The following is a 26025-nucleotide window of genomic DNA, read 5'->3' on the forward strand; positions in this document are numbered from 1 at the left end:
TTTTTTTTTGAGATAGAGTCTCCTTCTGTGACCCAAGCAAGAGTGCAGTGGTGTCATCATAGGTCACTAGAACCTCAGCTTCCAGAGCTCAAGTGACCCTCCCACTTCAACTTCCTTAGTAATGAGTAGCTAGGACTACAAGTCTTGCCATCATACCAGGTTAATTTAAAAAAAAAAAAATTGTAGAGATGAGGTCTCACTATGTCACCCAGGTTGGTCTCAAACTCCTGGGCTTAAGTGATCCTCCCACCTTGGCCTCCCAAAGTGCTGGGATCACCATGCTCTGCTCTTTTGCTCTTTCGATAGTCCTTTTGCTGGTTAATAATTTTCTAAAGTGATGTATTTGGAAAATATTGGTTTACTAAGCTATGTAGAACTTCCAGATTTTATTACACAACATCAAAATATCATATCCTATAACATCAGCAATTTCACAGAAAAAATATTTAAGTATTTGGAAGTTTCTGTCTCACATGAACAGATCCAAATTTTCTGAAATTCTAATCTTTGCTAGAAAGCTCAAATTTTGACATAGGTAACTATGGTTGATTATCTTTAAAAGAATAAGCTAATATTTATTTTTGTTAAAATATCTGCTAAATACAGAAGTCAAAATAGCCATAGTTTTGTTTTCAGTTTATTTTTTCACGAAAATGAGGTTTTACAAATAAAGTGGTTAGTTCAGCTTACAAATGAAACAGTTAGGCTATATTCTTGAGTCGACACTAATAGTACAATATGCACCAGAAGTGGTTTGTGTGTACTCCCCATTCATTACAGAGCATTACAAATATAAGTGCATAGGACTGAGAGTTAATAAAAATATCTTTTACTGCCTGATGAAAGACACTCACAAGAAACTATTTTTTTAAAAGTCTTGAGAGTGAGTAATGAAGAGTTCTATGATTTCTAGTACAGTTGGTAGCATTGTATTGATTAGCACTAAGGTGGCGGCAGTTGTACCCATCATTACATGCTCATCAGTACAAATGTCAGTACAGGGAAAAAAAAAAGGCAAATAACTTTGACCTCCTGGATTCAGGGAAGAGTCTTAGAGATCCCCAGGGGGCTGTGGACCATTCTGAGTCCTGCTACTCTTGACACTCCTGTTTCTTCCAGGGCTCAGGTCTACTGTCCTGACAGAGGTAGCTCCTCTAGGTGTAGGAAATTTCTTCTCACCAACCTGGCAGCTTCACCTCTTACCAGAATTGTTCGGGACCCTGTGGAAAGAAGGTTCACTGTGTACTAGGTACCACTTCAGTTCACTGCATCTTGGGCTGTACTTTTACTCCTTGCCTGAGTCTGGTGAGATAGAATGTTCACGTACATAACAACCTACATAATGTGAATTTATTACTTACAGACAGGCAGCAAGGGACAACAGAAGCCTAGGATTCATGGTGAGCCTATGTCCAAGGCTTAGGAATAATGCACAGCGTGGATGAAGTCTCATCTGTGCATGCCCTATTTGTACTGCTACTAAGGGACCTCAGAAAATACTCTGCTTTAGGATTTATACCCTGAGGTGCAGGGCACACTGGGCCCAAGTACTGAAGGACATCTTGTTTGCAGGAGGAACAGGAACAGAGCCCAGGCTGGCCAGCCATTCCGTATCTCAGGATGTTGCATTCCCATCACATTCTACAGTTACTCTTAAACAGTACAGGAGAGACATCAGAGAGAACTGAGTTGGTTCAAGGACACCCAGAGAATTGTCCTGCACCCTGGAGAAAATGACCAGCTGTTTTTTTAAAAACCTAACCTATAGATGATTAAAACTCAGCCAGCAGGAATGCAGCAGCATTCCATCTTCTCTCTCCAGTTCTCTCCTCCTGCTCCCAGCTTGCAAGGTTGTAAGGACACACACACACACACACAGAGACACACACACACACGAATGCACACACACACAAACAGATAAATAATCTGTGCAATGCTGAAATGCATCAAGTGTTTATTCTAGCACAAAGTCACTTTCAAAGCACCCTCAGTTCTCACATACAAAAATAATTGAAAATCAGTTTATTTCTTTAATGTCAGCACTTCATAATATAACAAAGTAAAGTCTACATATTAATCATTTAAAGAAATCTTTTAGAATCTGAGTCTCTCTCTGGTGTCTCTGATAGTCTTTTACATTAATAATGTGTCCCCCAATATTTTTGCTCTCCTCAAATGCACCAGTATTCAAAGTAAATAACTAATATGGCAGAAAGCAAATGTTCTCTCCTAACTCCTACCCATGTGATCCTTTTGCCACTTTTATTCTGTTTCCTTTCCATATTTATTAGTTTCTGTGTTGGTAGTGCTCAGAACTTTTCATTGCAAATGAAAGTAGCATATGTAATCAATACAAAGAAGTTTAAAGAGACCACATAATTTAATAGTGGCCTGAGATCACCAGGCCAGACACAACACTTTTAATACTCAGAGTGAATGAAGAAGTTGTGAGTGCATATATCCATCTATTTTTCTCTATCTCAAATATATAGAAACACTTGCAGGAAGAAATGAGATAGAGTTCAGCGTTTTCCTATATTCAGAATTACATATTGAGCATCTATTATGTACCGAATCAGTGACATTATATTATTGACATTGTTGAATGTGCAAAGAAAGTTTTAATCTGTATATTTGTTAATCGGCAGTATTAATATATGATGATTAGAATAGGTATTTCCCATTGACAGTGTCTGATTTTCAAAGTACAGCTAGTAATTCTTCATCTTGTCATTGTTTTCTGTAAATGCCCTGCCCCCCACCTTTCTACCTCCATCTTCTAGCCTTGCTAGGTTTCCCAAAGCTTGTTCTTCTTGAAAGGGAAAGTTCTGTTTACTTCATCACTCACCTCAATCCTTAGCCTCCTCTTCACAGGGGAGTATAGGGACTTCAGACCCTGTGGTGTTAATGTTAATTGGGTATCACAGATTTCCAGATGCTATTAGATGCAGGACTCTGTTTCCCACTTCTTGCCACAGCGCTGAAAACTCTTACCTTGGCTTTAACTTCACAAGACTTCCTTTGAGCAGGGAACATGTAAAATATATCTTTAAAAAGAAAATGCTAAACACATAGTTTTGTAAACAACGGAGTCCTTGGTTTCAGGTGCTGACTTTTATCTTTTTCTGTCCTATACATGGTTCTGGTGCACAATGTTGAAACACTAAAACAAGCATGGGCTTGAGAAGCAAATAGTTTTGGGGTTGAATCATTTTTTTCTGTAATTTGCGACGTGATATTGAGCAAAAAATTACATCACAAATCTTCAGTTTCTGTAATATGTAAAATGAGAATTTTGTATGTGTCTCAGGGTTGTGATAATTAAATGAAATAATATACAATTAATATATGTCTAGGGTAGGGATACATTCAATTAATATTCTTGAAGAAATGGCGGAAGAATTATATGAATAGGTTCTTTTCTATGGCTGAATAGCTGTGATAGCAGTAGATTTTCTGCGTATTTATGGTGGTATATTGAAAACATAATGTAGTCATGTAAGCAAGAAGGATGTGTCCAAATATTTACAGGCTACTTGAGCTGGAAAACATCTAAAAAGTAATTTAGTACACCTTCCCTTATTTTACAAAGGAAGGAAGGTACAATTAGAGAGGATACAAGGTTTGCCCAAAGTCACTAGCTACTTAATGTGTAAAGATATCAACACATCAACAATTCTATAACTTATATTAATTGAAAATAGTGTATTGGCTGTTCCATTGTTGCTGTGACTAATTATTACAAACCTAGTGGCTTAAAATAAAACAAATGTATTATCTTATAATTCTGTCAGTCAGAAGTCCAACACAGGTCTCAAAAGTGTGTCTGACTGGGTTGCGTTTCCTTCTGGCACCTTTGGGAAAAATCTGGATCCTTGCTCTGTCCACCTTCTAGAAGACCCCACACATTTCTTGGTTAGTGGCACCATTCTTGCATTGTGAAAGTCAGGAAGGTTGCATCTCATTGACTATTCTGCAGTTAAATCTTCCTCTGACTACAAGAGAAAAACCTTTCTTATAAGGATCCATGTGATTAGATTGGGTTTACCTGGATAATCCAGAGGAAAAAAAAAAATCCCTATCTCAAGGTGCTTAATTTAGTCACATCCGCAAAATCTCTTTTGACAGGTAAAGCACATATTTACAGGTTCTGGGAATTAGGGAATAGATGTAATTCCATCTTCCACACCTGGACTCATAGGTATGCATAGTATCACTGCAAGCTGCAGCCATCATTTTGCATCTATAGGTATTCATTGATAATTAACTAGTATGCTTTAGGAAGATGTATGAGCTTACTTGGGCTGCCTTACCAAAATGCCACAGACTGGGTGGCTTGAGCAACAGGAATTTATTTTCTCATGGTGCAGGAGGCTAGAAGTCCAGGATCAAGGTTTCAGCAGGTTTGTTATTTTCTGCGCCTTCTCTCCTTGGTTTGCAACGTCTGCCTTCTCTATGTGTCCTGACATGGTCTTTCCTCTGCACACTCACATCCCTGCACTCTCTATATGGGTCCAAGTTACCTCTTCTTGTAAAGACAGCACTCAGATTGGATGAAGACCCTAACAGCCTTGTTTTAACGGAATCACTTTTATTTAAAGGGCCTATCTCCAAATTCAGTTATGTTATGAGTTATTAGGATTTACGGCTTCAACATATGGATTTTGATGAAAAATAATCTAGCCTATAACAGTAGGCTTGAAACGATTATTTTTGTTTTTTATTAGAAATGGAACAAAATACTCTATTTTCATAAAATATTATTATTAATGTAGGAGTTACACATATTTCCAATCTATTTATCTGTGAAAGATCTTTTAGTGTGAAGTAGTAAGAGGGCATATTTGGTTTTCAGGTTTCATTAGAAGTTTTATTTGGTTTTTATTTTTCAGCCAAGTTTCAAGCTTTGTTTGTGGAATAGAGAAGAGAGAAACCTACAAATGCACACACACATGAACAAACACACCACCCACTTTTCAGCAGTGTGGGCTATGTTATTAATGTCTAATTCTAATGATCTGATGGAAGGCTACGCTCCATTTCCAAGTCTGCACAATAGTCATTTTTCGGTATCCATGAGAGGGTGGTTCCAGGATTCTCCAAGGATTCCAAAATCCACCAATGCTCAAGTTACTTATATACACTGGCACAGGATTTGCATATAACCTGTATACAGCCTCCTGTATATTTAAAATAATGTAGATGACAAATTGAGCATTCCCAATTGAAAATCTGAAACCCATAATGTTCCAAAATGAAAATTTTTTTGATTACCAACATGATTCCACCAGTAGAAAATTTGACAGCTGACCTCATGTGACTGGCGCACAAATTATTAACATTATTGTGTAAAATATCTTCAGGCTGTATTTATAATGTGTATATGAAACATAAATGAATTTTGTGTTTAGACTTGAGTCTCATCCCCAAGATATCTCATTATGTCTATGCAAATTGTTAAATTTTTTTTTAAAAAGTCCAAAATCTGAAACACTTCTGTTCCAAGAATTTAGCAAAAGGGATGTTCAGCCTGTACTTACTGTACCCAATAGGAGAAAAATGCTATGTAAATAATTGTTACACTGTATTTTTTAAAAAATTGAGTATTAGTTTTTATTGCTGTGTTTTAATATTTTAAGTTATTGTTTTTAATATTTTCTATTTGTGGTCACTTGAATACATGAATGCAGGACCCACAGACGTGGAAGTCCAACTCTATAGGGGTAATGATACTTGAGAGAATAATTTTATCAAAAAGCTTTTGTGTACATATTATTTGTACAATAATTTGAGAAGATTTTGCCCTTATTAATAGCATTAGAACAAGAGGAAATTAATATTAACAAACATAAGTGACTTGCCCAAGATCATACCTGGTCATTGTAATTCAACCTAGGTATTTTGATTTTCACTTATCTAAAAGGTAGGATGTTTGAAAATTTCTTGAGTTAGTGATGGTCTCATTCTCTCTTTCATCCACCCATACATTCTTCAGTAAAACCATCTGTCTATCCACTATCTTTATCTCAATTATCTTAACTATCTGATTAGCCCTTCACCTATCCATCCATCAACCCATTCATCCGTTCATTGAGCAGCCATGACTGAAAGTAGAAAATATGATTATTTCTGTGAAGCAGGAATTTTGATTACAAGCTTCTGTATTCTTCCAAAGCTTTAAATGAGACAGTTTATTGCTCAAGAAGTAGGAGTAAGCAATACAGCTAAGTTAATATCAGACATTTTGACACAGAATAAAAACATGATGTACTATTGTCACACTCCTATTTTATAGCCCAAATGAAACTCCAGTTTTATGTATGTCTTTTTTTTTTATCTTCAATTGCAGTGCTCTTCCAAGTTCATAGCATTTTGATTGCTCCATACTCCCTTTATAAATATGGAATTTCATAGTAGATGACTGCTATTTGGTTATCCACTGTGTTCCTTCCCACTGTGCTATTGTTATTTATTTGAGTAACAAGATGCATCCTGTTTTGCAAGTGATTACGATTACTGTATCAGAAATCTATCTCATATTTGCAGCTTCTGTTAGTACTCTTGTTAATCAAGCTCTTTGAAACATAAAGAGCATTGATATTACATTCTCTCAGGAGTTCATATTTTTTGACAGTACAATCTAATGTTTCACTGTGATTCCCTCTTTTGAAAATTTTCTGAGTATCTGTTATATCAGTGTTAAATATCCATATCTTTGTTAAGATCACTTCTTTTGTCTGGCTGATAAACCTCGGTGTGTTTTTTTCAGCCTTATTCTTACTTACATCATCTATTACTTCACTGGGTGTCTCTTTTCATAAAACTTCTCCTTTTTTAAAGAATGGATGGATATCAGTATTCAGATCTATATACATTTCCATATCTCTATCCATCTGCCTATCAATAGAGATAAAGAGAGAAAGGTGGGGAGTTCAGGGAATTCATAAAGAAATATTGTGTTGATGAAAATCAAATATGCACCAAAACTCTTTGTAGAGGAATTTCTTGTAATTAAAGTTTAACTTCCAATGCCTATGCCTGCTTTATTGCAAAATGAGGAGTAATGCCCTGCGACAGAATAATTTGTTAGTTTTTTCCCAAATCTATCTTTAGCAATAAACACTGTGGTTCTTGCAGCCTACCCACTCACCAGTGCATTTATTGGTTTATTCATTCATTTATTTAAAACACTTAATGTGCATTGAAACATAAATGGAAGGATGGCTGAGAATCTCATTTAGTTAGTCATCGCTTTATTACTATTCCCTTCATCCATGCATTCTTCAATAACACCACACATCCACCCATGTTCTTCCTCTTAATTCCCTTATCAATCAATTTATTAATTCACCTAACCATCCATCTAACCATCCATCCATCCATCCATCCATCCATTGACTCCGAGTTATTCAGCTACGTCTGTTTTCAGTAATTGACCCTCAATTACTATTCACTCTCACTCTTGCTCACTTAAATATTTATTCACTTACCCAATGCACATTGGCCACCTTCTTCCCATGTTTAGGCTTCTAATTATTAAGTAAACAAGAAATAAAGCCTTCCAGATATATTTTTATATCATTGCTTATTGAATGGGTGAATAAGTACCAAATACGTATTTACTAAGTAACTTGCCCAATGTAAGAGGTTAAGCTCAGATTGCGTCCAGATAATTTAACTCAAGAAGCTAGTTACATTCTTATTCTTACTAAAAATCAATGTTGTGCATTGAATTCTAACCCAGAATATGTTGATAGGTATACATTTCTTAGAAAGTAATTCCAGATTAGTCAGACTCTTCATTATATTTCCTAAATTTAATGCCCATAAGAGTTCACCCTGTATGTCTTTTATTTGAATATCATCATTTCTGGGACATATCATGCCTTTAACAGTATTATCTATTATCTAACATTAACAATATCAAGAACTCTAAAGGATAGATACCGTTAGTAAAATATCTTGCAAATAAGAGAACTATTCTTGGGGAGAGGCTAAGCAAATTTCTCAGTATCTTTGTTCCAGTCTAGCTCTATTTCTTATCAGACTCTTATTCTAGATCCCATAATATAAACACTTTTAAATCTTTGTTTGTCTTAGAGAAACATATTGATTTCCACACCCATAAGGTTTAATATTTTAATCAGACTATTATCAGTATACATAAGAAAATATGTATCGAAAAGAGAGATTTCTGTTGCCTTTTTTGTGTGGTTGCTTGCTTAAATACTGGAATTTCCAATACAGAATGCAAAGGAAAAGAGAAATTCTAAGAATACAGAATTTGAACATTCTTGCTGTATTTTTAAGACCTTTTTAAAAAATTAAGTGGGCATATTTAAGTGATTTTATTTTCTGACATAATTACAAAATTAATCCATCTAACTCTCCTTTCTCTGAATCTTATCAACAAGGTTTCATTTGTGTGTGGGTTCTTATATTTAAAAAAAAAATTGCTCATCATAAAGACAAACATTCCAGGCTCTTAAAAATTATATTTTTTAATAAAAATACATTTGCAAATGAGATTTGTTAACTTTACTGGAATCTATTTAAAAGCAACAGATTTGTTACAGGGCTGACACATCTTGTTTCCAAACCTGTAAAACTGTGGTCCAGACTGAAGATAGTAGAAAATTTGCCAAGGCCATGAACATTGGTTTGGGAATTCTGGGAAAAAGCTTGCCAGCCTCTTCTTGTCAAATATTCTCTTTGCATTTCTATTAGCTGAGTTTTTGAGTATACTGCCTTTCTATTTCTAGGTTTATTCTATTTCAAAATTTTACAGGACAGATTGGTTTACAGAAGGTGCCTAGAACATGTGGTTTCATACACATTGCTTCTAAATGTATATATTACTTTTCTGTTGCCATTCAGGAGCAAAGTACAGAAGCTTCTCTATTCTGTCTACTCCTCCTCTAGGGAATCAGAAGGTCTTCAGACTAACTATTCATGTTTTCCCAAGGATCGTTATAAAATTATGCTAAAGTATGTGAGTTCGGAATCAGGCTCAATGGATTACATCTGGTTCTGTCACCTAAGCCATTCATCCATTTAAAATCACTGACAAGGTCTAGGGCATTGAGATAGGTCTTATGCAGACAAAAAGTTAGTCTTTAACGAACATTTAATATGTGCCAAGTACCATGCTTGTTTTCAGGTATAGTAATAAATAATGTACATAGAGGGCTTGCCCTTGCTGGAACGTACTTCTTTAAAAGAGTAGCATGAGCAGTGCATTCCATTTTTTGACTCCTTTCCAGGTGTCCACAGCCAAAAACAGCAGTTCACTTGGACTTGCTTTCAATTTTCTATTTCTCTGGGCACCAGTCCCCATGGCCAGTTCAAGCTGTTCAACGCTCACACCGGCAGTTGACACAGAATGCAAGGAACGCATCTTTGAGATATCAAATGCTACACACTTGCCTGCCATACAACATTAATTTCTTTCTTTATTTTTATTAGTTTTATTTTTTATAGAGCAGAGCTTGTTTCCAGTGTAGGTACTGTGTGTGTTTTTTTTATTTGATCAAGGATTATTTCTCATTTAGCCTTTCACTTTGTAAGAAAAATTTAAGCGTACTTTGCTATAATATGAGAATTACCTTGAAAACTTTTTTTTTTTTTTTCACAGATATAGTGTTTCCATAGGCTATATGATCATGAAGGTCATTGCATATTCCCAACTTAATTTCAACTAAAATTTTGGGGCGTTCATATGCTTATTGCCTAGCTTTAATTTTATGATGTAATTTGCTTCTGCAGCTTGTTAGGAATGGAAGGACTGAATGAAAGATAACTATATTTGGTTTATTTAGATTGTCGCAGTAAACCTGGAAACCATCATTCTCAGCAAACTGACAGAAGAGCAGAAGATCAAACACCACATGTTCTCACTCATAGGCAGGTGTTGAACAATGAGAACACATGGACACAGGGAGGGGAGCACAACACACGGGGGGCGGTGGGGGGGAAATAGGGGAGGGACGGTAGGGGGGGGGGAGCTGGGGAGAGATAGCAAGGGGAGAGATGCCAGAGGTAGGTGATGGGGAGGAAGGCAGCAAATCACACTGCCACGTGTGTACCTATGCACCAATCTTGCATGTTCTTCACATGTACCCCAAAACCTAAAATGCAATAAAATAAATAAATGGGGAAAAAAAAACATTTCAGCATATAAAGGCATTTTTCAAGTGATGTGGTGCAGCCTGAAGCCTCCCTCCTCCCACTCCATCTTCCACCATCACCTGATGCTTTATTCAGCTCCCAAGCATCAATCACAAGTGGGTGGTCAGTTCTACCTGAAAACAATGATGGGACCTCACTGTTTCTTGAATGGACCAGTTCACGTTTGATCCAAATTCTTTGTGAGATGCTCTGTAGTATGCAAGAAGGCTGAATGGAAGTTAATGTGAGTGAATTTCAAGCCTTACTCCTGATCTTTTTGGTAGCAGTTCAGAACCATGCAAGGAAGGCTTCAGCTTGTCTCTTTCTACTTTCTGCCCTTTCACTGTCCTGATAGCCTAAACACTTGTCTGTTCTAGATTGAAGTCCTATATGGTCATCATTTTGGTGACTTAGGACAAAAGTTAATATCATGTCAAAGCCCCTGGTCCCATTTTTGATATTGAATGGCTCTGAGTTAAGGATTATAATTTATTCACTGATGGATGGATAGGCAGCAGCCCAGTTTCTCTGTCTCTCTTCCTGACAGGCACTGTACTGGATTTGGAGAACATAATGCTAAGATGTAATTATATTCAAGAGTGCTAAGCTTGCTTTCCTCTCTAAGGGTGAGCAGATTCATGAAAAATTTGAATCAGTATATGACACAGATTCATGTTGCAGTGATCTCTGTTAACTCTTTGGGTTCTAAAAGATGTAGATTTTCTCTTCCGCAACTGTTTTGTTTCTTTTTTATTTCTCCCCTTCCCCTCCCCTCTCCTCTCCTCCCCTCCCCTCCCCTCCCCTCCCCTCCCCTCTCTTCCCCTCCTCTCTCCAACAGGGTCTCACTGTGTCACCTAGGTTGGAATGCAGTGGTGCAATCATGGCTCATTGCAGACTTGACACCTAGGTTCAAGTGATTTTCCCAACTTGGCCTCCTGGGTAGTTGGGATTAAAGGTGTACACCACCATGTCTGGCTAATTTTTTGTGTTTTTTTTTAGATACAGGGTTTCACTTTGTTGCCCAGGCTTGTCTCAAACTCCTGTGCTCAAGCAGTCTGCCCACCTCAGCTTTTCTAAGGGCTGGGGTTACAGACATGAGCCACCATGCCTGGCCCTTAGGTACTTGGAGAAACTTCCCCATGATGTCCTTCTTGATAGAATGAAACTTCAAAATTAGTTTTGATGTCAGAGCTGCCTGATTTTCAGATGTGGAAGCAGTTTCTCCTGTAATGTGCTCAGTCCCAATCCTCATCTTATTCTAGAGGAAGAGGCAGGCAGAGTGGCCCAGTCTGATCTTCTCTGGTAACTGAGTCATAATTTGGTATTAAAATAGCTACTCACAAAGGAGAATTTATCTTCTGGTTCTGTTTTCCTATGATTACTTTAGGCTCCTGGAGAATCCTGTGTGAGAGAATGAAAAAGTAATTTGCATTATTTTTTCACAACCAGTATGTACAACCTTGAGAAGGATATGGCTGATATTGCAGACCAGGGTTCTTACTCTGATTTTGAAAGCAGTGATGTCTGTGTACAAGATAATTGGCATCTATCATCCATTATTCATCCGTTACCCGTCTGTCTATCACCTACCCATCTTTTCTTCCATCAGCCCCTTTAAAATATCTTAATTCCTATGTTGGAGGCTAAATTTGAATACACCCTAGAGGGAAATTCAAGGGCTTTGCATTTAGCGTAGGTAAGATTTTAGGGCCCTGGGCCTAACTTTTCTAAATTCCTTTGTCTTGTTCTTTAAATCATTGTTTTGAAAATAAATGGAAAAATGTCCTTTCTTTCCATTTCTTTATATTCACTTTACTCCACAAATATTTACTGAGATTCCAACAATATGCCAGACACCTTACTAGGCAAAGGAAATACAAAGGAGAATGAAATGCAAATGCTTCTTCCCATGAAACTTTTATAGTAAAACCTTGTCTTTTAATTGGAAGGTGTTATGCCAATATATGGAAGATGATGAGGGTGTAATGGTGCTGATACTCACAATTCAGCTCAATTATGTAGCAATCCTTTTAGGATTCCTGAAATTAAAGGCTTACTGTGAATGAATGGGATTATTCATTGCACACTTGATGCTCTGTGCTTCTCCAACCAGGCTGCAGTGGGTGGCCAGAGGGCTTGAGGATTCATCTGGTTGTAAATGTGACAGATCCTGGAAGCTGGGCTGGCCTTGAGAATCAGAATTAAAGCATCCTTGAGAATTGGTGTCTATGTTTTTTTATTTTTTCTGACCTCCCTTTTCTCTTGCTTCTGTAATGTTTGCTTGTAAGCACACACAAACGACTGCAATATATTACAACAAAACTATTATCATGTTAGACTCCCGTTTGAAACCATTTATTTTTGGTCTCTTGCCACATTTGTAGTTAAATCCAAATCCTGTATCTTGGTTTCACAACTCTGTATAATGTGGTCCCTGTCATGCTTTCTTTTTTTTTTTTTTTTTGAGATGGAGTTTCGCTCATGTTACCCAGGCTGGAGTGCAATGGCACGATCTCGGCTCACCGCAACCTCCGCCTCCTGGGTTCAGGCAGTTCTCCTGCCTCAGCCTCCTGAGTAGCTGGGATTACAGGCATGCACCACCACGCCCAGCTAACTTTTTGTATTTTCAGTAGAGACGGGGTTTCACCGTGCTGACCAGGATGATCTGACAAAGGGTTCTTGGATGGATATGTTGACAGGGCAGTGTTGTTCCATTTAAGTGAACAAGGTATAACACACTTATGTGAAGACCAACAGAAAAAACAGCGGCTTTTAACCATGTATCCCCTCGTGTTTTACATGAATGTTTCACATGACACATTCTTAGCTCATTTTATGTTTCTAAAAAATGAGAATTGATTCACATAGTCCTTATCACACAGGTAGTGACCCATAAAAGGTAGCTAATCATAATAACTTTAAATAAATGTATCAATGAGTTGAAAATAACACATACATTTTTGTATTTTTCTCTGACCTTTTTTATCATTCTAAAAGCATTTTGGTTTATACTAAACAATCCAGAGTATTTTTTTTTAGGTGCAAATGTTAGCTCACCTGTTGCTCACCTCCTGCCACCAGGCCCTGACCAGAATTAGTCCATGGCCTAGAAGTTGGAGACCCCTGTTCTTGATGATGCACATTATGTGAACATTATGTGCGTTTGGGATATCTTTAGCTCCATAATCTCAGAGAGGGCGTTCTTAGGTGGGCTTCATTGATGGGATAGTGTTGTTACATTTAAGTGAACAGGGCTGGCACATTTACGTGAAGATGAACAGAAAAAGCTGCACCTTGTAACTATGTATCCTGAATACTTCAGAAGTCCAGACCTGTAGTCTCAGGTGACTTTGCTACAGTCTTTTCTTATATTACCAAGTTGGTTACCTGAACAAGTCATGTGCAAGAGTATGTACATGTCTGTGTTTGTGAGTATGTGTGATACAAACAATAGGATGAAATAAATGAATATATATATATATATATATATATATGCAAACAATATTCTGTTCTGAGATTATCATTGGCCCCAGGATCTGGATTTTAGTTGGATAAGCTAAAAGTGAAATTTCTGAAAGAAAAAGGAAGTATATACTGTTTACTAAGGTTTTTCTTTTATTTCCCAAGCTATTTTTAAATGGAGTCTTGAGAATTTGCTTTCACTTATGTTGGAACTGGGATTATCACAATGTTTTCAGATAGTTGCATATGACCGAATATGATATGAAGTAAAAATGCACACTTAATAGTGTCCTTTCTCTGTTTTAATAATTTTCAGATAGATTAATGTCTCAGATTCTAAAATCAGCTCTGCAGGGTAGACGCTTTATCCCCATATTCCAGGCAAAGTAACTGAAACACAAATGAACGAGTAAATTTCTCCAGTTTATATAGTTAGAGAAGCCAGAATCTTAGCTTTGTTGTTTTGTTCTTTCAAAAGCCTAAGCTTTTTTATCCTTAGTTACTTCCCTTAGTTAATTTTAAACACAAGGGATCATCAAAACATAAAATTATAATACCACTAAATAACCGAAGGCTTGGTGAATTGAAGAAAATATGGCACAAATAAGTTTTAACATAAATAATAATGACACCAAATACAATAGTTCATTTGTTAATTAGCAAAATGTGGACAAAAATGATCCATACTGATCCCTTCTGCGTCTCAAGAATTCCTTGTATGTGAATGGAAACTTCCATGAATTATATGTTATTCAAATTTTTTTAATAAAAATGCTAATGGAAATGTTAAAATGCACATAAATTAAAATAATCATAAATTAGGATTAATATCATATTAATGAATTATAATCCCTCATTCATTAAGATAAAGTGGCATTTCAATATTTGTTCATGTTAATACATTTAATACAATAAATGAAAGGGATATATTTTGAGATTCAATAAATATTGTATGTAATCTTGTGCTTTAACTTTAAAAAATATTCAAAAGTAAAGTTGGAGATCTAGATGCATTTGGAATCTTTGTTGCTATTTTATGTCTTTTTTATAAGCCTTTCTTTTCACTTAGTAAAGGACTAAATACAATTTAAGTTGGTGAAGAAAGCAAAGAGGCTGTTCAGAATAAAAGGGACCTCAAGAGAACACAGCATCTTTTGAATTTCTAGGAGTTTCTTTCCACAAGACAGTTTTTTTTTTTTTTTTTTGGAACAAATATTTGAAATCTCAAATGGAACTAAATCGGCAGTTAAGTAACTGAGTTAAACTGAAAATATGTACATTAAAGTAGTACATTGCAATGGACTTTTCTTTTAAAAATTTAACCCCCCAAATACATATGTTATTGCTTTATTTTATTTTAGTTTTTTTTTTTTTTTAAACAGAAGCTAATGCATTATAGTATAAAGGAGAAACATCATTTGTAATACCAGAACTTGAGAGAAAATTGTCAGAAACTTAAAGCCAGGGATTCTATTTTCCCTAGTACCTGCCAAAATGTTTTAGGCAGAGTATTTGCCTGACACACAAATTCAGTAAATATTTGTTGCTATGACCCAAAATGGTCTTGGGTTCATGGTAAAAGGTTTTCATTTTCTGGAGGGGTTCCACTTCTGGTAAATGTACTCCCGTATTCTGGCCTCAGTGTTCTTCTCTATAAAATGGGAATGATTTTCCTGGACCAGATGAATTGCCAGAACTAAAGGAAAAAAAAAAAACCCTTCAGAAATATAATATCTAAATATCAGTCAACATATTAGAATTACTTTTGTTTGTATAAATATCACAGACAGATCTAAGTTGAACTCTGGATCTACATACTTGAGTCTGTCAAATGTGAACCTCAGAGAGGTAATTATGTGCCTTGCTCAGTGTCACTTTTCTCATGTTTCACATGAAATATTCTTAACCGATTTTTTTAATAAAAAAGAATGATTATATGAGAAGTGATTCACCTAGGCCTTGGCATAAAGATGGTGACCCACAAAAGGTGGCTAATCATAATCATTTAAATACATATAATAAATTGAAAATAACACATATATTTTTGTATTTTTCTCCTTGACCTTTTTAGCATTCTAAAAGTGTGTTGTTTTATACTAAACAGACCAGAGTACTTTTTAAGGACTGTTCTAACTTATTTAGATGAATTTCATTATATTTTATTCTTAATTGATATCCGCACAGCTGCATACACTTTGTACCGCTACTATTAGCAGAAATTGATGATGTTATATAAAAAGAACCAACTTAATATTCAAAAAGGAGGTAGTTAAAAAAATAAATTTTCAGATTGCTCCATCACTAACTAATGCCATTTTTCATTTTTAGCTACACACAGACCTGGATCCTGGGAGCAAAAAAATCAAGTATATCCTATCAGGTGATGGAGCTGGGACCATCTTTCAAATAAATGATGTAACTGGAGATATTCATGCTATAAAAAGACTTGACCGAGAGGAAAAGGCTGAGTATACCCTAACAGCTCAGGCAGTGGACTGGGAGACAAGCAAACCTCTGGAGCCTCCTTCTGAATTTATTATTAAAGTTCAAGACATCAACGACAACGCACCAGAGTTTCTTAATGGACCCTATCATGCTACTGTGCCAGAAATGTCCATTTTGGGTATGTATGCATCCAATTTCACAGAACTATTAAAAATCATCTTTAAAATAGCTCCTGGCATCAAGGATCGTGTGTTGCTGAATAAAAGACATTTATTACTGCCTTATCTCTAATTTGCATTTCCAAATCCCTCTTTTTGGCCTAAGTTTCACAGCTCAGTAGCTTTAGTCCCTTGGTAATAGGAGCTGACAGAAGAGCAGTTTTATTAAAATATCTCTCCTTACATGACAATAGTTCAATAGGCTGAATTTGTATTCCTCTCATAGACTTACAGTTTGAGTATTGTTACTGAGGCAGATTTATCAAGATTTGTTCTAACATGCCAAGATAATCCTGTTGATATTTGCTTGGTGTTTAATTATTTGTTTGTGTATATTCACATGCAGATGCAGTACATAGAGAAACAGAAAATTGCCTAGGTGTGTAGTCAGCCAGATATTAGGTTGCTCTAGTGCGTTGTGTCTAGGGTGGATTAGGCAATCACCATTTCCAAGGGACTCTGTATTTGTGTCCATCTTAACAACATTTTTAGGAGCAACTGGTAGTACCAATGACACACTGTCAATTTTTTCTGAGCCATTTTAGAATCCATTCCACTTTACAGAGCAATCTGTATTTGGAACATGATTTTATTCTTGTTTCTCCCTCTTTGGATCTGCTTACCTACCCATAAATCCTGGCCTTGGTGATAAGAAACTCCTCACCCCAGACTTTATATAATAAAAGAAAGGAGTTTAGAGCTCTTCCTTGCATGTCAAAGCAGTAGGCAGAATCTAAAGTTCAAAGTATAAGATTACAAAAGCCATTTTTAATGTATAATACATATCCAAGTTTGCTTCAAATTGCATTTCAGATAGACCTTAAGGATGCACGCTATGTAGTAAAGTCACATAGGTTTGAAGCAGGTGAACATGATGAGACAAATAAACACAAGTAGAGAGATTAACTGAAGGCCAGAATTCAATAAATACAGACATGTGTATTCATCATTGAAAGCCCCCAATTTTAACCTTAAATAAACTGCAAGAAAACATTTTTTAAAAAACCTGATAAAGAACCCAGTTCACAAGTTTTATAAAATTAAATTGCTTAAGAACATTGCAAATTCATAAAGATGTGAACACCAGAAAGAAGTATACAGATATATAGCGTCTTCAAAAACATTTTCACTGTAGATGCAAACACAGGCAAAGTATTGATTATGGTTTTCAAATTAATTGGGTGACCATTATCAGGTATAATACAGAATGTCCCTACCTCCCAAATGTGGTCCTGGCATTTTAATTTATTTTAGCAATCCAGTGAGATACTCATGTGTGTGCTTGTGTGTGTGTGTGTGTGTGTGTGTGTGTGTGTGCACGTTTATAACATTCCTGATGGAAATTAGTTGGAATTTAAATTTCAAATAAAGAAAATCCTTTGTAGGATAAATGACTTAATTTGCAAATAAGTTATTCTCAGACGTTTCTGAGAAAGAGAATATCCTAGTTTTCTCCTTGACTTGATCTATTTCTTTTATGTTTGACTGACTTTCTCTTGTTTTTTCACTTACTCTTTAAGGTTATTTTGCTCCTCACAGTTGTTTTTTCTTCCTCAAACTACCTTTTTCTACACCTCTTCCTCTTTCTCACCCTTCTCCACTAGTTCTCCTCCTTTATCTCCTCCTCCTCCTGTTTCTTCTTCTCTTTTTCCCCTTGCCATCTCCTTTCCTCTCTCCTTCCCTCTGTCATCTTTTGTGGTCACTCCCGTATCTTCAGCCATTTGTTTGATGTGGCTGGCTGTAAAATTATATGCCTTACCCTATGGGTCTGCTTAAGCTATTAATCCACATTGCCAGTTGCAGTATGAACATTTTCATCTGGATATCTCAAAGACAGCTTAAATTTCATATTAAAAACCAAACTGGGTACATGGATGATGTTAGAAATGATCATTCTCAGCAAACTAATACAGGAACAGAAAACCAAACACCGATGTTCTCACTCATAAGTGGGAATTGAACAATGAAAGCACATGGACACAAGAAGGGGAACATCACAAACCAGGGCCTGTGGGGAAGTGAGGGGCCAGGGGAGGGATAGCATTAGGATAAATATCTAATGTAGATGACTGGTGCATGAATGCAGCAAACCACCATGGCATGTGTATACCTATGTAACAAGCCTGCATATTCTGCACATGTATCCCAGAACTTAAAATATAACAATAAAAAAATAGGAAAAAATGACTAGAAGGAATACCCCAAAATGGCATAGCAATCACTTTTGGGTAGAAGAAAAAAATAAACTAATTACTTTAATGAATTATTTTTTTCTGTTTTCTGACTTCTATGACTTTATCAATGATCCCAATGCCCTCTCAAATCCCATGTACAATGTGCAAGCCATATTGTTGAATCTTTTTTTACTCATGAAGCCTCAGCCCTAGCCTGACCATTTAATCCCTAATTCCAGTTACTACTGACTGCTATGTAATCTTAATACATCATCTCATTACTTTCTTTCAACCACTCTCCTAAATCATATCTTAATGACTGTCACAGGATTATTGATGATCTCAGTAATTTTCCAAATAGCATGCTAGATTTTAACCATGTTATTTCTTAGCTGATACATGCATTCATCCCAGAGGAAAAAATATCCCTTACATTTTATAGGTATTCAGCTACCTACCCAGGTGGACTTTTCATGGTCTGGCTTCATTTGATTCTTTTCTTACCTAACTGCAATATGACTTTGGTAGATACACCCATTTTGGCAACAAATCAGAAGTGATTTCAGGTCTTCTTTTGTTACCCAAGTATTTCTTCTGCCAGGACTCCACTTTATCTACCTCTTATACAAGGAACTCTATTTTTATTTATTTTTTTCCTTCTTACCAAAATTGCTTCTTTATGGCTGGTTGGAATGACACTTTTCCTAGGAAAACTTCTGTGTCCTTCTCTCAGAATGTTATCTTTCTACCATCAGTCCAACCACCACGAAATAAAAAGACACTCATACACATAAACAAGCAAAAACACTTACGTATTTCATTTTGTTTGGCATCTGACTGACAAACAGGAACTGAGAAACACTATATTTATTTTTTCTCTTTTTTTTGTATTGTTTGGTCATTTCATTTAGGCCAGAGAACTTTCTAATTCATCCTTTCATCTAGATTAGAGTAAGATGGATTTAAAGAATGATTGCTGCCCGCAAAACATATAGCACACTTTATCTCAGTTTTTAATAAACATTGAACAGAGAAGCTGTTATTTTTGCCTCATTATGATTTCTACATCTTCATGACACCTCTATATCTATTGATTGTGTGTCAGAGGCTCTCATTTCTGTGTATGTAAGTCATATGCCTGATAAATATGTTGAGAAAGAAAACTGCAGAAATATCTGCAAACAGCAAATCCTTTTTCAGATAAGAAAAGGATTTAAAAAATATTATTAGCAACCAGGGGCTGCGGCTCATGCCTGTAATCCCCACACTTTGGGAGGCCAAGACGGGTAGATCACGAGGTCTGGTGTTCAAAGCCAGCCTGGCCAACATAGTGAAACCCCGTATCTGCTAAAAATAATCATAATAAAAATAACCAGGCTTGGTGGTGGGCACCTGTAATCCCAGCTGCTTGGGAGGCTGAGGCAGGAGAATTGCTTGAACCCAGGAGGCAGAGGTTGCAGTGAGCTGAGATCGCGTCACTGCACTCCAGCCTGGGTGATAGTGCAAGATTTAGTCTCAAAACAATAAAATAAATAAATAAAATTACCTACATAATGAAGTGTCTATGTGCACCTCTAAATACGTACACACATATATATTTATTTATCTAAAATTTTTTTTGCTAATAGACATTTAAATAATTCACATTAACATGTATATGTTGTATATAGAATTCATAGTTATGTATGTTGTATATGTTAAGTATATATGCATATGTGTCTTTATCCTGTAACACATCTTCCAAAAACCACAGGGGATGTGTTGAAGTTTCCAGTGTGAGTTTGCATCTTGGTTGTATCTCTTACCATCAGGTTGACTTTGAAGTTTGGGGTGGTTAAAATATTGCCATTTTTCTTAGCTGCAAAGCAAAGATAATAATTTTCATGTTGCTTTCATTGTGTGGGAATTGCATGGCAAAGTACAATGTAAAAGTATGTCAGAAAGTAAATAAGTGTTCCACAATTGGTTGTTGTTTACGGCTTTAAAATTATTTTTATTAATCTGTTTCTCACCTTACCTTTGGACCTTTCCTTATGTATTGATTTTATGCATTGGAAGTCTGGTTTCTGTTTGACTACAGCCTCTCTGGTTAAAGGAAGCAGAGGCAGCTGCACTATTTTATTGTGAAGTGTGAATTATTCCCTTCATTTCTCATGAAGGTGAATATCTGGAAGAAGGTCAGCTACCATCTCTTTTTTTCTCCCCCTTACCAGTGTTCTTTCCTAGCCTGTCTCTTCCCTCCCCTCCTTTTTTATTTCATTTTTCTTCCTTTGCTACGGCAGAAATGCCAGCATGTGCACCTGTATGCCCTGAGGAATGCCAGCAAAGGCTGAGGGATTTCATTGTGCAGAAAGTGAAGAATACAATTCTAATTGAGAAATTTACCAATATTAAATTGAAATGAATGTGATGTTCAAGAACTGTCTTCCAGTTGACAGGCTGTCAAGACAAAACACACATATATATTTGCCCAAATGGCAGCCAAATTATTTTAGAAATATCTTATTTCGAAGCTAGAGACACAGTTCTTTTTTATTCAGCTGTGAATTTCATAACTTGATGAGAATTCACTTTTGCAGCAATCCTGCATAAATAGAGGCATGCGAGCTTGTCTGATTTTAACTGTGGATCCCAAACTAGCATTGTCGAAGTTGGTTTTTCAATGAAAATGTCCCCACTTTTAGTAAGTTTTAGATATTTTAAGTAGACATTTTTATTGTTTTTGTGTATTGAGGTCAACTGTATTTTAATCCAGATTGTTCCTTAAACCTGGGCTTGAGTAAAATGAGCTTTTTATTTGACTTTGACTTAGATTTGCAGGTTATTTGGCTCCAAATCTGACTTCTTGTATAAATGGCATAAACCATCTAAGCCTAACTTTCTCTATCTCTATAGTGCATGAAGTAATCCCGGCCCGAAAGTACGTTTGGAAAAATTCAATAATTACACTTAACATGCTACCTGCTTTGCCTTTAGTTTCTTTACAACTATTTCTTTGTGACTTACTTCTACTTGTATGATTCAATAAATTGCCTATATAATATGAATACATTGGCTAATGAAAAATTGCTTGACAAGATCTAACTTTATATTTCAAAATGCATATATTGGACTGAGCCTTATTTTATTCAAAAACGTATTAGTGAAGGTGGAAGTAAAGGGATGAGAAAGAGAGTAGTGCTTAAGTTGGTAGACACTATTGCATCGTCGTGTGCACAGATATATAAACATTATACTGGGGGTATTCTTAGTTTTCCCTGAGATCTAGGGTTTCTCTAATGATGACCAATATGTATTGAGAAGTTACTCTATGCCAGAAGCTGTGTTAAGTGCTTCTAATATACACAACAATCCTGTGATATTAGTACCAATGTTAGGTTTTTTTTTTCTTTTTTCTTTTTTTTTGACATACTCTCTCAGGCTGGAGAGCAGTGGCATGATCACGGCTCACTGCAATCCCCACCTCCTGGGTTCAAGTGATTGTCCTGCCTCAGCCTCCTGAGTGTCTGGGACTACAGGTGTGTACCACCAGGTCTGGCTGATTTTTTGTATTTTTAGTACAGACAGGGTTTCACCATGTTGGCCAGGATGATCTTGAACTCCTGACCTCACGTGACCCACCGGTCTCGGTCTTCCAAAGTGCTGGGATTACAAGTGCGAGCCACTGCTCCCAGCCCAATATTAGTTTTTCTATTCTTCATTATTTTTAATCAGAAAAATAGGGAAAATAATAGATAATATAAAGCCAGATATTAAGTAGTTGAGCTGAAATTTAAAAGCGGACATCTGGTTCTACCTCCCATGGGCTTAACCAGTATGCTCTACTTATCTCTGATAATATCTCTGGATAATTCTGTTTGTAAGAGCATCATGATTCTGCAGCATGTTTATAATAGTTATGTTTTTCCAAGGTGGAAGAACTCTTGAGGTCAGCCTACTTTGCAAATTAAATTGAAGTACTGAGAGAATTGGATAGGAAGCTTCAGAGAGGTATTATCTAATTTTCAATATAAGAATGTGAGCACTTTAAAAATGTCAGAACAATACATCACAAAGAAATGCAAATATCAATACAATTAATGAAGAGCTATGTGATAATTACTGCTAAATATATTAAAGATAAAGACTAAGGAGAGTAACGTGAATGGACTCTGGGTTTCTTGGTGGCAAATGCAAATGAAAATGCATGCTCCACCAAAAAACATTAATTGAAATATCAGAAGAAGGTCAAGAAATGCCTAAGTAAATATATAGTTGAAAAAGGCAAATCTCAGTCTTTTCCAAAGTAGTTTCACTGAGGAGGTTATAGAAGTCAGTACATGATGGACAAGACTCCTTGAACAATGACTCCTTAATTTAGTTTTAAAAGTATTAAATAATTTCAGTCTTTCTCCTTGTGTAAAATATGGCTATGTTTTTCTCTTTTGGAGGAAGGCTCATATAAAATACATGCTATTTCTCATGTGCTGTTTGTTATCTTTGATTTAGAATAAATTTGATTTTAGAGAAAAGTTGCAAATGTTGTACAAATGAATTGTTTGAACCATTTGAGAGTAAATTGTTGATATTTTGAGCCCATCACCTAACTATGTCTTCCTGTATGAATGTTCTTCTAAGCTATCAAAATACAGTCATCAAAATTAGGAAATTAATCTTGTTACACCATTGATATCAAATGCACAGAACTCATCAGATGATCCAAAGCTGTCCCGATATTGTGCTTTGTAGTAAAAGTATCATATCCAGAATCACGCTTACATAGGACTCCTTCCACCTAGAAGGGCTCTGCAGTCTTCTTCTCTTATGACTTTCACACTGATCATGGAACAATTATTTTATAGAAATTCTTAAGGTTTGTTCGATGCTATCTAGGATTAGATACAGAATATGCATTTTTGACAATACTATCACAGATAGTGCCTCACTAATTTGTATCAAGTGGTATAGGATTTTGATTTATTCTGTAATTGGTGACAATAATTTTGATCACTTCATGAAGGAGATATTTTACCTGTGTCTCCATTGTAGTTTTTTTTTTCTCTTTGTGCTTAACACTTTATGAACAGACACTTAGAGACTATGTAAGTATCTTATTCCTCATGAATCTATTAACCCAAAATTTTAACATCCATTGAAGTTTCTTGGCTGAGTTAATGATTATTATGAGAGCTGCCAAGTGGTGATTTTCTTAATTCTGTTTACATTTATTGGTTAGCATTCTTCTGCAAGGAAAATTTTCTCTTCACATTAATTTCCTTGTGTATTTATATTAGCTTTGAGTTTTTAGATTTTTGTTTTATTTAATGAGTTATAATAGGTTATTTGAGTTATTTATCTTGATGCTCAGATTATCTGGCACTTGGCCACGATGTGTCCTTGGGGCTGATTTTGTGTCCTATTGACATGCCTCCATCATTCTTTGGGTACCTTCTCACCTTTTGGCCCAGCATAGTGTTTGAGGCTCATTTTGTGCATTTCTAGACCAACCCTAGAAATAGTCATTTACATATAACATTTGGTTTCGTTTAAAGGAGAATTGTATTTACATAGGAAAGTCTGGGCATTAGTTGTGTTCATTGTTATTAGGGTGCCTGTGTTCCCAAGACTTCTTGGTGGACAGGGCAGAGCTAAGGAACATTTGGGAGAGTATACACACACACACACACACACACACACACACACACACACACACACACACACACATCTAACTGTACTGAGTTGGATAGCATTCCCCCAAAATTCATGTCCATTCAGAAACCTAGAGTATGACCTTATTTAGAAACAGATTTTTCACAGATTTTGTTAGTTAAATTGAGGTTGTACTGGATTTGACTGGGCCATAAGTCCAATGATCGGTGTCCATGTAAAACGTTCGTGGAAAGATACACGCTCATACAGGGAGGAAGGCTGTTTGAGGACAGAGGCAGAGATTGGAGGTTTGCTGCCACAGCCAAGAAGAACCAGGTGTCCCACACAGCTGGAAAGGGCCTAGAAGGCTCCTTCAGGGGGAACTGGAGTTGGATCTGACAACAGTTTGATTTTAGACTCCAGACTTCTGAGAGAATAAACTCCTGTTGTTGTAAGCAACTCCATTTTTGGTAATTTGTCATGGCAGCCCAAGGAAACGAATAGCTTCTATACCTCTCTATCGAAAACTACAAGTTCAGCTCTATAACCGCATTCTAAAATGACATGTCAGGCTTTATTCTGATTTTTTCCCCTTTATTTAACAGTGAGGAATCTATCTCTTTAACACAGTTAACAGTTAATCTATCTCTTTAACACAAGCTTACCGCTTGTCCTGGTAGTAACTTATCTCCATTTGCTACCTCACCCATACCCTGCCTCCCCCACACAAGTATTTATCCACTGTCCTGCTCTTCCTCCACTTCCTGTCTTTATGTGGACTCCCAGCTTGCCCAGTCACAACTTACAGCTTTTGGATTAAGCTGTTCAGGTAGAAGGCAGAAGTTAAGAATGGAGACAGGAAACTCCATAACACTCTGTATTTTTATTTGTCTATATGTTTCAATTGTTTCTTATATCATAATAGATCTGTGGCAATATTTTCTGATGTGTATTCAAAATTGGTTTAGTGCAAAAAGAGTACAAATGTATTTGATAAACCAAATTAAAGAAAGTGAAACTGCTTTTTTTCAGTCTTTGACATATGACTATATCATAATTTGATAAATTCATACAATACACTCTTTTGGAGATTTAGACATATTGTGTGCTCTTTTGGAAATTCAGATTCATTTATATGGCCCCAGAAACTATTTTTTCAAAAGTATCCTTCAGGCATTACAGAATTTTACTCCATAAAAGCTCTAGAAATATGCATCTAAGGAGAATACATTTTTGGTTTTATGCAAGGCCACATGTTAATTTAGCATGCAGCTAAATAGTGAAATTTGCAGTTTCTAAAATGTGAATTGTAAATTATGATGACTACGGCTTACATGGATTAGCTTGTTATTCTTGTCATTGCCCAGTACGTATTTTATCCTCTGAAAAGAAAGAATATTTCTGAAGTAATAATTTAAAAGGCTCTTTTTCATATTTTTTATTATTAAAGGAACAATTTATGTCACATAGGCTTAAAAGATCAAAGGATGTACATACTGACAAACTGTCTTAAACCTAACACATTTCTTTTTTATAATTTATAGGTTGTGGCTTTCTTTCTCCCTCTCGGCTAGATTTTAAAAGAATTTGGCAGCACATCTCTATTTTTAAAGGAGAGGTGCAAAGTGGGAAAGGGGAAAAGCATATCTTGATGGATTTGATTATATTTTTTCCTTATTTCATTCAGAGTGACGAACAAAATTGAAATTCTTTAGGAAAACATGGGCGGGAAATCATGAGGATTGAAATAAACACTTTCAAAAGAAATCCAGCTGTTCTACCTGATATGAATAACTAAGACAGCTGTGGTTCCAAAACGCTACAATGGGATGAGGAATCTGCAATTTCTCTTCTGCTTAAAGAAGCTAAACCTCTACGAGAGATACGTAGGCAGTTGACATAATAGCTGAATCTTTTCTTTTTTTTTTTTT

General features: G+C 36.0%; 1 protein-coding gene across 4 annotated transcripts in view; it reads left to right on the forward strand.

Moving 5' to 3' along the window:
- CDH8 (cadherin 8) overlaps window positions 1-26025 on the forward strand; it is a 383989-nt gene that overhangs the window by 122574 nt on the left and 235390 nt on the right. For all 4 annotated transcript variants that reach the window (XM_017543294.1, XM_037743753.1, XM_017543295.2 and 1 more), the window contains exon 3: window positions 15958-16252. In XM_017543294.1, the coding sequence (XP_017398783.1) occupies window positions 15958-16252 (295 nt within the window). The remainder of the gene's footprint in view (window positions 1-15957; window positions 16253-26025) is intronic.

Source organism: Cebus imitator, unplaced genomic scaffold (assembly GCF_001604975.1).
Source record: "Cebus imitator isolate Cc_AM_T3 unplaced genomic scaffold, Cebus_imitator-1.0 Scaffold151, whole genome shotgun sequence".
Taxonomy (NCBI): Eukaryota; Metazoa; Chordata; class Mammalia; order Primates; family Cebidae; genus Cebus; species Cebus imitator.